This window comes from Bicyclus anynana, chromosome Z (assembly GCF_947172395.1).
Source record: "Bicyclus anynana chromosome Z, ilBicAnyn1.1, whole genome shotgun sequence".
Taxonomy (NCBI): Eukaryota; Metazoa; Arthropoda; class Insecta; order Lepidoptera; family Nymphalidae; genus Bicyclus; species Bicyclus anynana.
In genome coordinates, this window is record NC_069110.1 from 5,977,470 (window position 1) to 5,993,383 (window position 15,914).

The 15,914-nt window shown below is 36.0% G+C and overlaps 1 protein-coding gene across 2 annotated transcripts; it reads left to right on the forward strand.

Moving 5' to 3' along the window:
• Positions 1–890: 890 nt before the first annotated feature.
• LOC112048285 (lysophospholipid acyltransferase 5) lies at positions 891–12,817 on the forward strand. 2 transcript variants are annotated; one of them, XM_024085768.2, is made up of 5 exons: positions 891–1,096; positions 2,222–2,303; positions 4,661–5,371; positions 6,021–6,155; positions 6,928–12,817. In XM_024085768.2, the coding sequence occupies exons 3-5, from the start codon at positions 4,663–4,665 to the stop codon at positions 7,518–7,520; spliced, it is 1,437 nt and encodes a 478-aa protein (XP_023941536.2). In that variant the 5' UTR covers positions 891–1,096; positions 2,222–2,303; positions 4,661–4,662; the 3' UTR covers positions 7,521–12,817. The 2 variants fall into 2 exon arrangements, with proteins under 2 accessions (XP_023941536.2, XP_023941544.2); XM_024085776.2 differs by lacking the exon at positions 891–1,096 and adding an exon at positions 1,302–1,578.
• Positions 12,818–15,914: the final 3,097 nt, after the last annotated feature.

Here is a 15,914-nt window from a genome sequence, read left to right on the forward strand (position 1 = left end):
TTATTTTCGTTGAATAGCACAGAGGATGTGCATAATTAGGTACCCCTTAATCGTATTTTAGCGCCATTGCCGGTCATAAAATTTTTGTGCTATAAGAAGGACCCCTAGATTTTAAATCTATGACAAAACCATGGATCTATTAATGTATTATGAATATTGTCAATGATGAAGCTTCTTAAGGTGAAAACCATCAGCTCTTTTATGTGAATGCATGATGAGATGAATTTAACCGTAAAATTGTATAATAATGTTTTAATTACAGATAGGGCTATCATTTGGAGCTATCGCTGAGTTTATTTCTGGTTCTTTGTAGACATAGAGATTTGGACAGATCTTCAAAAATGGAAGTTTCTTTCTCTTCACTGTTTGGGTACTTGTACCGAATCGTAAATCTAATGGCTAATATCGAGTATCGACCACGTACCGACTCTTAAAATCTATGGGATTATGTCAATTTTGAAGATGCGCTAAAACCATAGACTAAAATATACTACACTTGTTTAATATTATGTTATATGCGAATATAAGTCTGCCTGTCTGTTACTTTTTGACGGCTAAACGGGTGAATCGATCAAGATAAATTTTGGTATAATGGTAAATGGAACACGACAAACACGATTAACTTAGGTAGGTACTATGTACCGACTCGTAAAACTATGATTATAACAATGAAAGATCGATTTTATAGAAACAGTTTGTATCATAGATTTACGAATCGAATCTAATTCCATGGTTTTTAAAAACGAGCTATATCGTTGATTCTTGAAATTTGACAGAGGGTAACTTCTAGCGAGACAGGCCGGTTTATAACTCGTCTGAGGTAATATACCTATAGAGCGAATAGAGACTCAAAAGTCTGGAACTCAGCCAAATAGAAACACAACTGTCACCTGACTAATGTCTATGGTATTACATAAAATTTTAAAATTTGTGTTCCCATTGTTGAATGTATTACAATAAATAATAAATACGGGTATATTTAAATAATTTTCTTCAATCTTGTCGAATTTAATCTAACGCTTGCCTTTTCGGTATTTATTACGTCTGGCGTCCATTTCAATCCGTCGCTTCGACACAAGTTGGCGTAGCTGTTTTGGTAAGCGATTTTAATTAAGAGGCTTTGACCTCAATATTTCTAGATTATCTTGTGGAATTCCAATTATGTTTTCCTTTCTTTGTTTGCGAGTTAAGCGACGTTCTTCGAAATTGAAAGATTGCCAAATACGAATTTGCGGAAGCACATGGCAAGCGACCGGTTAATCTGTCAACCAGAGACTTCGTTGTATGCGCATAGCTTGCAAAGCAAACAGTTAATGATTTATGTAATCGTTTTACACGCTATCTATTGTTTAACCAGCGGGTCACAATCAACAACTATTAACCTTTGGCGTGCTCTTACAAAGTTTCGTTGCCATGTGCATTGTCGCGCTTTATGTGATAAAAGAAAGCCTGGTTTCATATCCGCTGATCGCCCGTGCGGGTGTTAACCGCGATCCGCGTGAAATTCTGAAATGAAAGGAGTTCACTAATAAGAGTGGTTCTCTTAGTAGGCATGCGCGCGGATTGTTTTCGATGCAGGTATTAGATGATAAAACGGAGTAGAATCTCGTAACAATTTTATTATATGTCTATACTTATACCTTGGTGTAAAATCACTATAAAATGAAATCTGCATTAAAATCTATTGTGTAGTATTCATGTAACACTACAAAAAAATTTGAATATATTACATTTTGTATTTATCTACCTACCTTCAATAATAAAAAAAAATGCTAGAATCTATTGGTTCATCATAATCATCATCATTATCAGCTGATGGACATCCACTGCTGGACATGGGCTTCTTGTATAAACTTTCAACATCACATTGAAAAATTATTTTTGTGTTTCATTGTCTCATTAGTCCCACTTGTCCCACTCTGTGAGTCACTGCAGTATGTCAGTGACTTTTTGTCTGTGGATATCCTCATTTGATTCAATCACACAGATAAACTATAATACTTAGCGAGCAAAGCTTGCTCAATTACCCGCTGAGTGACTGAGGCTTATAAGGCCCTTATTTAGCGACCATGGAGCTGCGGGATGTTAACAACTTGAGACATTGGTTTATACAACTGTATCCTGCAGATGGTGTCTATTGCCTGATAATGAGGATAATGATGATGTAGACCACAGAATTTGTGTTAATTAAAATAACTAACTTTTTATTATTATTATATAGATTGATGAAGACCCACGGCAGATAGCGGATGGTCGCATGTAAAAGTTTATATCAAATCAAGAACACTTACAATAACATTCCGGTAAGCATTTCATTGATTTCAGAGCAGTGTTTTTTATAGAGTTAAGTCTATGGTGTTAGTTTGCTGCCATATGTTAGCAAATTGCCATGTAAATAACGAAATATAGTATTAGAAGAGAACAATTCTGTTGGTGTGAATATCTCTTTTTTATGATTGACTTTCTTCCTTAGATCTGAGCCATTATCTCCAGAGCTGAATCTACTTGTGAAAACCACAAGAAAATTTGTCAAATAGTTCTGAAGCTAATTGTAAACACAGACATATAGACATACAATTTCTTTCAACAAAATTTTTACAATTTCAAACAAGTTTTTGTATCCTAATCTAAGTAAATCTCCAATTAATTTTTTAGTTTTTATTCAAAGTACAGTCTCTTGTTTTTACTCTCTCATAACTGTTTAATATTAGCCTGATTCAAGTCTCTCTCCAAATAGGAGAGGTAATTTTACTAGAGACTTGTTATTCGAGTAGACTGCTAGATATTGTAGCTATTTAACTACAATAACAAGAAAACGATTGTATAAATATATCATAATTTATAAGTTAAATGGAGCCGTAATTTAAGGCGGAACGTTACCAAACTATTGTTACCAAGATAATATAATAATAATAATAATATTTTATTTAAAGGTAAAAACCCAGTGTAAAACAAACATAATAATACAAATACATAAGTAATGAGCAATGCTCCAATGCCTCACTGTAACAATCACTATTGAGTAAATGTCTTTAAATTGACAAGATTTAAAACAATTCAGTAGGTATTCTTATTGTTTTGTTAAATAAAGTTTATGAAAAACAGGTATTTGATGCATACTAATTAATGTTATACACATACTTAATGTATGTTAATGCTTATTGTTTTTATTTTCATTGTACTGTACATATAAATTAACACAGTACAGCTGACCTTAAAACTATTTCCTACATGTTTTTCTAATATTTTAATAGCGTGTTACAGATCCATTTAATTTAGGAAATTATTAACCAGCTACTGCTGTAGCTGAGCTGTTTATTAAAATTAATAAATCTAAGCTATGAGTATTTGTTGAACTAGCAGACACCTAGTATCACAGACATAGTTCCTGTTCCTGTGAGAATATAAGGATTAAATATGGTTTACTCATAAAAAATATGGGCTATCTATTGCTAAAAGAACATTTAAAAATTAGTTTAGAGAAATTCTCAAACTTCACACCTTTATAATATGTATTAGTTTATTTAATAAATCAATGCCATAAATAACTTTGCATATGTACTTGTATACTACAACCCTAAACAATGTTTACAGTTTAATAATAAACAAATTAGAAATTAAGGAAAACACATGTTATTCCAGAACTTATTTATTGTCTGTCTGTCTGACAAAATTAGAAAAAAAAATTTTGGGGTTCCTTACATGCAGTTAGGATGATTTTTTTCAATCCTCCATCCCATGGTGTGGGGTATCCTTATCAATATTTAGGTAAAACCCTGTTATGCTTGTGGCCGAACACACACTTGGCTGGTTTTTATTTTTATTTATTATGTATTTTGCTTATAAAATGTTATTCAGAATATATTATCTATAATATAATTCTACTAAGCTTATTAATTGAATTTATTTACATTAATTTAAGAACAAGTTTATTATAAATATTATTACATGTGAAATGACTGGCGAGTTATACTCATTTTTAATTTGTTGGTTCATTTGTAGGTATAGGAATATCAGGTGTAGTAGATTAGATTAATTTTGTGTTTATAAGCAACTAAATTGACTGGATTTTGATATACAATTCCTTCAGACCTAACTACTGTAGATAGTTAATAGTTAAATAAATTCATGGATTGTCTATTGATGTATTTTTAATTTTTATCACTCTCAAATTTATCTAATCAGTTGATTGTTGGTTTCTCTATTTACTCATATATGTGTGGTTTTAATAATTTTATCTGGTTTAGAACTCTGACAAAAGCACAATCTTACATACAAACTTAAAGTTAAACAATAACAGCTTAGGAAGGACTTGCTGTTTGAAAAACAAAAAGGATAGCCAGTTTATTAGTTATAGACTTTTGCTTAAGAGACTATGTTTATACTCCTCACAGATTTATTTGTAAGCTTTATTTAAGAGGAAGAATAATTGTAGCTTAGAGCGTTAGACAATGTCAAACTCTGTAACCCAAATACTCTCCAATGTATGCTGTATTACTAACTAGGTTTCTTTCTCCATACTGTAGTTTATTGACTAGAAGTAAAAAAAAGTATTTTTTTAATGATTTTCAAAAGTTTGAACAGAAATGACAAGTCAGTCTCACCAAACATTTTTTTATTTGACATTGATATGCCAAATTAAATTATAATTTTGTTTCAGACATGATCGGAATATTTCTCTCGCTGCTGGGCTGGATAGGGCTGAGCCCTGTGCCCTTTTTCGCATACCTAATAGGAACAACAGAACCAGCATTGAAATTGCTCCTATCAATTCTTCTGGGATATCCTTTAGGAGTGATCTATAACGATCATTTTAAACGACATGTACGCTTCAGGAATCTGTTTTTCATCATCACAGGACTAGATATAGCTATCTACAACTTTGGATGGTCTTTCTACAATAATCTGATACCAGGGCTCGTAATTTATGCTACCACAAAGATGTTTGGAGCTAATGGCCTTAATGTAATATTTACCATGGTATTTAATATGACATATTTGTTGGTTGGCTACGTTAATACTGAGTCTGAAGATTATGATATAACATGGACAATGCCACAATGTGTTCTCACACTGAAATTGATAGCTCTTTCGTTTGACTTGTGGGATGGCCAACGGATGATTAGAGGCAGGCAAATTTCAGAAACCAATAAAGTTACTGCACTTATCACACAACCAACATTCGAGGGACTGATGGGATTCATATATTTCCCAGCCTGTTTCCTTGTGGGGCCGATATTTTCGTACAAGCGATACATATGCTTTATAAGCAATGAGTTTCCAGTGGAAAAGGATTATGAGAATTTAACAAACACCGCATTCAAGAGACTTTTGCAGGGATTGGGATACTTAATTGCCTTCCAAGTTGGAAGTAAGTATACATATTTATTTGGATACTATTAATGTCTATTGACTATGACTGACGAACCTTACCCTACTTTGGTTGCCAGCTAATTGTATAACCAAGCTATAGAGTAAATTTGTTTCTTAAATTACTGTCATATTGCCATAGAAGGCTCAGAGCCACACAGCAGGCGATGGAATGAGCTATGCTAGAAATATCTCAGCATGATCAAACCAGAAATGAGGAAATTGCAGAAGAACCAGACTTGCCGACACTCAACGTGTTCCAAAGCAGAATTGGCAATGGGTGGGATATATAGTTCTAAGAGTTGATGGACGTTGGGGTCCCCAAGGTGCTGGAGTGTTGGTCAAACCCCCACCAGGCTGACTGATGACATCAAGGAAGTCAGGGATTCTCTGGATGCAGGCGGCTTAAGATTGTGGTTGGAAGTCCCCACAGAAGGCCTATGTCCTGCAATGGACGTCCATCGCTGACAGCATAACAGCTGATATGATGATGATAATAATTGCCACTTTAGACAATCTTTGTGATTAACAATATTATATTTGTTTTTACATACTCAACCCAGGACATCATTTACCAATCTCTGAAGCCACACAGAGTAACCACTAGACCAATGAGGCTTTATATTAACACATTTCACCTTCTCTTTCAGTTTCTGTGTTTAGCATGAAGTACATGATGTCTGACGAGTTTTGGGAGACTTCCATTTTTTACCGGCACTTCTACAGTGGTCTATGGGCCCACTTTGCCCTGTATAAATATATTTCATGTTGGCTGCTCACTGAAGGTAGGTTGTATTTGTTTATTTTATCTTATAGGAGAGTATTTGGAGTGTAAAACCACAACACATCTCCAATTCTGGTTGATAGGCTTAATGATAACTTTGACTATGTAATGATCACTATTGGATGTAATAATGATTGTGACTCTCTGAGGCATATGGATGAACCATTATAACTTACAAACATTATCAACTTACCCATTATGGTCAGCCGCAGAAAATTTCTTGAAGGACAGAATAAAAACTCCGAAGCATAACCCCAGGCTTTACATACAGTAAAGATTTTTATGCAGTTCTCATTAATAGAATGAATACAATAACATAATAATTTATGTGACTAAGGGATATAGTTTGTCAAGGTTTTGTGTTAATTGGTCTAAAAATGATGATAATTTTTGGGCACAGAAAATGTCGAGCCAGGTTTAGGCATTTTATTGGCAAAAGAATTTATAAATTGGTTTGGTAGATCCAGAGATTATGCCCTACAACCTTTCAAACTTTACCCGAAATTGTTAGACCAATTATAATTTTATACAATATAAGAATATTATAATTTTATATGATGTAAGGTTCCTTCTCCTGACACAAAAATTAAATGAATTGCGCGGAGAATTAGGGTTAAGGGTAGGGGTAGTTAACATTGAGTTTCACGCGGACAAAGTCGCGGGCGTCCGCTACTACAATAAAGTATTTTGACCCGTCTACCATCAACCCCTATTTTTTAAGTAATAAGGCAAAACTTGGTGAAACTCTTGAGTAATTTTTCTTGTTATTTCAGCTTCCTGCATTCGCTTTGGTCTGTCCTTCAATGGCTATGAGAATTACCATCCAGGGGATAGTGTGAAAGCCAAATGGGACGGTTGCAGTAACATCAAGCTGATGCGGTTCGAAGGAGCGACAAAGTTCCAACACTACATAGACAGTTTCAACTGCAACACAAACCACTTTGCAGCTGAGTATATATATAAACGTCTCAAATTTCTCGGCAACCGTAATCTGAGTCAATTTCTGACATTATTATTTCTCGCACTGTGGCATGGAACTCGATCAGGGTATTACATGACGTTTTTCAATGAATTCATCATCATATATATGGAGAAAGAGTTTGAACACATAATATCTAATACTGATGCATATAAGAAAATCTGGAACTCCAATGCTAAATATTTACTATATGGATTTCTCAAAACGTATACTATTGTTTTCATGGGGTGGAGTCTGATACCGTTTGATCTGAAAGTGTACAATAAATGGTACAATTTGTATGCCAGTTTGTATTTCTCAGGGTTCTTGGTGTTTCTGCCGTGGGCGTTTGTGTATAAACCTGTTTTGATAAAGCTAGTCAAATGGTACAATAGGAGCGATAAGTGAATCATGACAAAAGCTGTGTTAATATGTAAAAAAGGTTGTTCTGAAAGCCTCTGGAACTTAAATGTGCTTAGTGTGTAAATGTAAATAATGGTTGATATAATGTCAGCCACTGACAATGTTGTCAGATTTTTTTTTTGCCAAGTCGGGATTTAGGAACTTTTTGACTGTAAAAAGCGGGACTCTTTCGTCGACAGCAGGGCATCATAAAAAAACTAATATAATAATAAGTTTTTGAGAACTACCGACCGATAACATGCTTACCCACCATCTATAAGCTCCTTACATCCATTCTGTCATCAAAATTAACGATGCATATAAATGCAAATCATATTTTGGCCCCAACACAGAATGGATGTAAGGCCCGGTCTCGTGGTACAAAGGAACTTCTCCTCATAGACACTGCTATTTGCCAACAGGTTCGGCGAAACAGAAAAAATCTCACGGCTGCTTGGATAGACTACAAGAAGGCCTATGATTCAGTGCCTCATTCATGGCTCATGGAGGTCATGTGATTGTACAAGGTCGATACAACACTATGCTCTTTTCTTGAGTCATGTATGAGACAGTGGATGACAGTTCTTCGTCACCCAGGCGCTTCTGAGTGTTCTGAATCGAATGAACTGATAGGGATTAGGCGAGGTATTTTCCAGGGCGATAGTTTGAGCCCTCTATGGTTTTGTCTAGCTCTTAATCCTCTCAGTACTTTACTGCGGGATTCAGGGCTAGGCTTTCGCCTTCGCAGGGGTGGTGAGCTCATATCCCAGTTGCTTTACATGGATGACCTCAAACTGTATGCATCAAAGCGTACAGACCTAGTGTCATTGCTGAAGATTACTCAAACCTTTAGCAATGACATAAGGATGGAATTTGGTGTAGACAACTGTGCGGTCATCAATGTAGAGCGAGGAAGGATAGTGAGCTCCGAGAATATAGTTATTTCAGAAACTGTCATTCTCAGATCACTCCTTGAAGGCGAGACCTATAAATACCTTGGAATGACAGAAGCACTTTGTATTGAGGCAGGGAATATGAAACAGGTAGTGAAGGAACGCTTCTTTGGCCGCCTGAAAAAAGTCCTAAAAAGTCTTTTATCAGGCGGTAACAAGGTGCGTGCCTTCAATAGCTGGGTCATGCCCTTACTCATATACACTTTTGGCATTCTAAAGTGGACTCAAACCGAACTGGATTCCCTGGACTGTAAAGTCCGCAAACTGCTGACGTCATACCGGATGCATCACCCCCGTTCATCTGTAATGAGATTGTAACTCCCACGCAAGTGTGGAGGACGTGGCTTCTTAAACGCCAGGAACCTCCATAATCGTGAGGTGTGCAATCTCAGAGATCATTTTCTCAAGATGAATGTGAGTATGTATCAGGATGTCGTTGCAGTGGATAAGGGACTTACCCCGCTATCCCTAGGCAAAGAGAACTGGCGCAAGCCTATAGTAATCAGTAACTCAGATCGTGTGGCAATATGGAAGAGCAAGGAGTTGCATGGACGATTCTACAAGGCCCTTACTGGGCCGGATGTAGATCAAATAACCTGTATCTTGGTTGCAATTCGGTGACCTCTTTGGGGAAACCGAGGGTTTTGTCTGTGCAATTATGGACGAAGTTATAAAGACGAGAAACTACCGGAAACACATTATGAAAGATGGCACTCTAGACATCTGTCGAGCGTGTCATCGTCCTGGGGAGTCCCTCAGGCATATTGTGTCCGGGTGTTCTCACCTTGCTAACGGCGAATACTTGCACAGACATAATCAAGTAGCCAAGATAATCCACCAACAGCTTGCTCTTCAATATGGCCTTATCGATTTTGAGATGCCTTACTATAGGTACGACCCAGCGTCAGTTCTTGAAAATAGCAGTGCATTGCTCTACTGGGACCGAACTGACACTGACACTGACAGGTATATTGTAGCCAATAGACCTTATATAGTGCTAGTCGATCGGTCAGTGCGTCGTGCAATAATTGTTGATATTACTGTTCCACATGACGATAATCTGGTTAAAGCCGAAAAGGAAAAAGTATCAAAATACTTGGACCTTGCTCACGAGATTACCGCCATGTGGAATGTTGAGTCAACTATTATTGTTCCGATAGTTGTTTCAGCCAATGGTCTTATAGCGAAAAGCTTCGACCAACACCTTAAGAAGCTTTCGCTTAACTGTTGGATCAAGAGTCGGATACAAAAGGCAGTGATTCTTGAGACGGCGCGTATTGTGAGGAGGTTCCTCACTCTGGAGCCCTGACCACCGGTTGCTTGGACACTCAAATGTCCCGCAGCGGGAGGGTGAATTTTTTTTTATAAATTTTTAATAATGTTTTGTATTTTATACTTATATTGTTAAAAATTTAAAAAAGAAGGAAGTAATTAATAAAGTTTTTGAGTAGGAATTTATCTTTTTATTTGACTTTAAATTACGTTTACGTGACATTAGATAGTAATAATATATATAGAAAGTGCATTTTAATAAAAATATGATATTATAAATCAGATTTACCCTATTGTTCGTCTTCTGAATTAAGAAACAAAAATCACACGGTTGAGAAATTCCCGAAAAGCGAGACTGAGCGCGTGCGGGACATGTAATTTTGACTTAAAAATCGGGACTTCTGGCAACGCTGGCCACTGACCATCCAATAAGATCTGACAAAACTGATCGCGACCAATACACAATCAGTATCGCTGCAGGCACGTGAACTTATTGGATGGTGAGTGGCTGACATAATAATATAGTGGTACAATAATTGAATAAGTATATTTATATTCAAACTTTATGAAATTCTGGCAGTCAAATCTTGCCACACGTCTCTCCTTAACCATACCAATTGTTGTTAAGTTTTAATTAATTATTTTATTTAGATTAGTTAAGTAATTTGTGTATAATTAGGATTATTCATCCGCTTCACAACCCAGTTTGAAGTAGAATGTTGGGCTCATGCTCTATATGTTTCTGTGATAACTTGTAGTCTTTGTATTATGGGTTTGTAAATATTTTTAATCGGTGGCAAATTATAACGTATTGGGATTTTTGCAAATATTGTAGGTTGTTCGCAAAATATGACAGAATAATGCAATCCTAAGACTCCACGGACTTCGCGATTAAAATCAACTATTATTATTAAAACTTAAAATCATGTTTATTGTCTTAGATTAGGATTTCTATTTGTTAACAATTGAAATACTGTACGTGTTTATATATTTTTTCTATACAGGGTGCTCGGGAGTATATCCCATAACTCTAGGGTTATATTCTATAACAAACATTAATTTAAGATGTTCAAAGGACATGTGTTTTAAAATGAATATTTTCGGAGAAAAAAATAATATTTCTTTTGTAAATAAAATAGATCTTAAAATGTGTGCCTTATACGCATCCTTATATTAATGACGTATTTCCATTTTAAAATGCAACGTTGTCATTTTGTTACGTAAAGGCGTGTGATACATGGATAATTGATATTATTTGAATTACTTTGTATGAAACCTTATTTTTTTTTTCATTTTGTTGTTAATAAAATATTAGTTATGCAGTTCGGTTCCTTAAATTTGTCTCGTTAATACCTTGAAGTTATGGGAAATACTATACCGAGCACCCTGTATAGAAGGCCCAAGGTATGAGGAACCAGGACATATCTCGAGAGATAGACATAAGTCGACCAATAACTAGCTATGGCTGTTTTTCGTTGTGTTTTTGACGCCCTCTGTGGCGCAGTGTTTGGCGCGGTGGATTCAACATCATTACATGGTAGTAAAACAAAAGGAGAATTCCAGATCCTGACCCAGTCTTAACTCAGATTTTTGCGGAAATATGTATTGGTCCTCAATATGTATTTCACGAGATATGTCGTTAACACATGCTATATTTACATATTCTAAGTACACATACAAAATTGACATACTGTTGGAAATAGGAATACGTCGCTCAATCTCGTATTGGCTCGTGCCGACGCTAAGACTTGTTTTGTAAAGAGTAGGGATTTAGAGAGGGGTAGCGATCAGTTGGCGGGAACGACTTGCGATATAAGGCGCTCGTCTTTCGTTCGGCTTCAGTATGCTCGTGGCATTCGAGCCGTGCACATTTCTTGTTGTGTAGGTCTTTATGAGCTACTTGGGATAGGCTGGGTGTGTTACTTAAGTGGAAAAGGGGAGTGCTAGATATCTGTCAAGGGCGCCCTTGACACACAACGTTCACAAGTGCGTGACTCCACTAAAGGTCATTCTCTGCCGTTCTAGGGACTATTCGTATTATGTACTCAGCTAAAAATACATTAAAATTTAATTTAACAATTATATATTTCTTTCTTTTTCTATCGCAGTCTTTTACTATTTTCTTTTAATCATGCAAAACAATTTCTTAAATCATTTATTTATTATATATTAAGCAAAACACTGAGAATTGGAACTAAAAAAACAAGAAAACCCCATATATGATTCACGATATTTGTCAGGACAATTTAACCAAAATAAACCCTTCAATGGCAGAATTACATTGAGCAGTCCCACAGGCTTGTGACTCTGGGTGCACGTTTAAGGAGGCATAATATAAATATGATGACCAAAATGTATTGTATAGATTAACAAGTAAACAGCTCCGAAGAACGTGTAAGTCTTGTAGTGCATGCTCTAAAAATCATGATGAAACCATATACTATACAGGGTGGTCGGCAGTATTTCCCATTACTCTGGGGCTATATTGTATACCGAAAATTAATTAAAAATGTTCAAGGAACATGTATTCTAAAGATAATATTTTCGGGCTAAATAATATATTTTTTTTGTAAATAGACTCTCTTAAAATAATAACGTATTTATATTTTAAAATGCAACGTTGTCATTTTGTTACGTGTGTAACGTCGGATAGTCGGTATTATTTGAATTACTTTGTATGAAAACATATTTTTTTTTCTTTTTGTAGTTAATAAAATATTAGTTATGCAGTTCGGTTCCTATAAATGGTCTCGTTAATACCTTGAAGTTATGGGAAATACTCCCGAGCACCCTGTATAGTGTCATGACTCATAATTCCTGCGATCAAATGTACTGTTTGTTTCATGACGTTATAGCGTCTGATTAGACTTGAAAGGAAAACTATTTTACTGTTTCTTTTATATTATGTAAACTTTAATAATTTCAACCAACATAAATAACAGTTTTTAGAGGATGTACGAATATTACGTTAATCTGTTACTGTTTTATTCACCTACCTTAGATATAATTCGGCTGAATTTATGCTATGTACTATAAAAATATTTCATCAATAATAATAATAATAAATAGATTATGTTACTTCTGTTGTATGATTTATCGTCCCACTAGCGAACAGACAGACAGACGAAAATTTTACTGATGGCATTTTTGGCGTCAGTATCCCTCACTTACCTCCTGATAGTTATTTTCGAAAAATATTTCATGTACAGAAATTACCTCTCTACAGATTTATTATAAGTACAGATAAAAGAATCTTTCAATTGCTGATACAATTGGTAGGTATTTATTAGAAATATTCTTTTTATACATAAATGAAAAAAAATTACTATGCATAGAAGCAATCTTTCAATTGTATCAGGGTTTCGTTCACTGATTTTAAGAAAAAAAATACTGAATCGATTTTCGTGAAAATTATATGGGACCAATCTGGTCCCAATTGAAAAAAAACATACGAGTCGAATTCAGAACATTCTATGACAAATCAGCCCTTGACTGCAATTCCACCGGATTTTAGGAAACGATGCAGTCTAAGATGGAAGCGGGCTTACTTGGAAAAGGGACCAGTTTATTCTACCCATACTTCTGCAGGTTTCTACGCGGCATCGTACCGGAACGCTAAATCTCTTTGCGGTACGTCTGCCTGTAGGGCAGTAACTAGCCACGGCCGAAGCCTATCAGTACTAGACCATACCAAGGCAATTTGGAAAATATCAAATTTTAATCATCCGTGCCGGGAATAGAACCCAGGATTATTCTTTTGTTAAACTCTATCCCCTTTGGAGTCGGGTATAAAGACTGAACAAATGATTTGTATCAGTTGTATTGCTTGTTTTATTAAGGATATCCAATGTTTTATCATGACATTATAACACTAATAGCTAGTCTATTAGAAAGAACATAAGAAATTAAAAAAAAAGCATTTTAAAATGTGTATCACTATCCGAAAATTTGTTTAACCCATATATCGAGTATATGGGTTAAACAAATTTTCGGATCAAAGAGGGTAGAGTACCTATAACAAAACAATGGACCGACGAACCGCCATGCAAATGATCTGCATGCTTTTATGAGTTCGAAACTGTAAACAGAATGCGGTCCTCGATTTTTGCATACTCGCAACCTCACAGCGCCTGGTCTATTACCTATACAAACACTATCTGACGCCGCGCGCCGAGCCGCCTGTCCAACAGTTTCACCCGCGTGGTTTCCGTTTTCGTAGGTAAACGGGGCTATATAATTATCTAAAGAGAAGGCTATATATGTATAATTACGAGTATAATAGCCTTCCTCGATAAATATACTTTTTTAAAAATGAAAGAATTTTTCCAATCGGACCAGTTTTCCCTGAGATTAGCGCATTCTAGCAAACAAACAAACAAACTCTTCAGCTTTATAATTCGGAGATTCTTACATAATTTTGAAGTTTGACACAAAAATCGAAATTCTAGCTAAATTATGGATTGACTAATGAGGTTATTTTTACTTACCCACGTCTATTCGTCACATACAATCTGCGTGACGTAACTTTGCGCGGAGTTCTAAAAATATGGGGAGGCTAGTGGAGGCGGTGGGAACGAACACCTGCAGCCAATCCGCAGCACTTACCGATATTGATCCGAACTCAGACACCGCCCAAGGCTCCGCTTTTCAGTCCAGGGCCTAGCCACGTCGCACGTGGCACGTCGATTATCTTTCTACGATCGCAAACGCTTCGAAAACTAGAAAAATGTATGAGAATGAACCGAAAAAGGGTGTGGATTTTCATCCACCTCCTAACAAGTTAGCCCGCTTCCATCTTAGACTGCATCATCATCACTTACCATCAGGTGAGATTGTGAGACAGGTCACGTGATCAATATCTGTCGTTCCCATACATTTTTCTAGTTTTCGAAGCGTTTGCTATCTTAGAAAGACAATCGACAGGGGCAGGACCTGTAGCATTGTGGCACGTCGATTCTCTTTCTACGATCGCAAACGCTTCGTAAACTAGAAAAATGTATGGGAATGACATTTGCTATCGACAGGTAAAATGATCAATATCTGTCATTCCCATACATTTTTCTAGTTTTCGAAGCGTTTGCTATCTTAGAAAGACAATCAACAGGGGCAGGACCTGTAGCATTGTGGCACGTCGATTCTCTTTCTACAATCGCAAACGCTTCGTAAACTAGAAAAATGTATGGGAATGACATTTGCTATCGACAGGTAAAATGATCAATATCTGTCATTCCCATACATTTTTCTAGTTTTCGAAACGTTTGCTATCTTAAAAAGACAATCGACAGGGGCACCGGGCAGGGTCTGTAGCCATGTGGCACGTCGTTTCTCTTTCTACAAATGCTAAAGCTTCGAAAAATAAAAAATGTGACTATGGATTTCCGTGGTGTCACCTGGTTCAAGGTAAACAGCTGAAAATCAGAGCTGTACCTATGTCCAATATTTGCTTGGAACATGAAGCACAAATATGTTGTGCCAAATATGACATAATGTAGTGGTGATAGGTGCTTAGACTACTTTTGGTTCTGACATGCCTAAGTGGTCTGGGTATCAGGCACTACAATAGCGTTGTTGTTAAGTGCGACACAATTTTTGAAATAAATGCTTTTTCTTTCTATAACGTGACCTGTCGATAGCAAATGTCAATTCCATATTTTTTTTAATTTTCGAAACGTTTGCTATTGTAGAAAGAGAATCGACGTGGCACATGGCTACAGGCCTAATAGGCCAGGATTCATATTCGTTAGAAAGCAAAGCAATTAATTCATAGTTTATTTTCAAAGGCTACCTCTCCCATGCAACCCCCCCCCCCTTTTAATAAAGAGGGAGTGGGGGGTTAATGCAAGAGCAAGGCGAGTCTAAGCACCAAACAAGATTGCTAGACTCGTCATGCTGTTCCAATGCTGTATCTGAAAAAAGAAAAGAAAATGCTGTTTGGCGAGTTTTGCTAAATTTGTATGCAACCTATTAGACGAAATAAGGTGCGGGTGTCCCTATGCGTAGTAATATATCATTTATTTCTTATTTCAATTAAAAAACAAATGAGGGTATATACTTATTTCTTACGCCGAACATCTAGGTACAGAATTTAAAGACTTGATAATTTCACTTATTATTTTGGTTTTGAGACTGGAGTGTTCCATAGATACCTATTTTTTATAGATTGTATTTTGATACT

Excerpts from the sequence above, each read along its gene's own strand:
- LOC112048285 (XM_024085768.2), top strand. The coding sequence starts at position 4,663 with ATGATCGGAATATTTCTCTCGCTGCTGGGCTGGATAGGGCTGAGCCCT. Across the intron at positions 5,372-6,020 it reads AATTGCCTTCCAAGTTGGAA|TTTCTGTGTTTAGCATGAAG; the intron begins GTAAGTATACAT and ends CTTCTCTTTCAG. Across the intron at positions 6,156-6,927 it reads ATGTTGGCTGCTCACTGAAG|CTTCCTGCATTCGCTTTGGT; the intron begins GTAGGTTGTATT and ends TTGTTATTTCAG.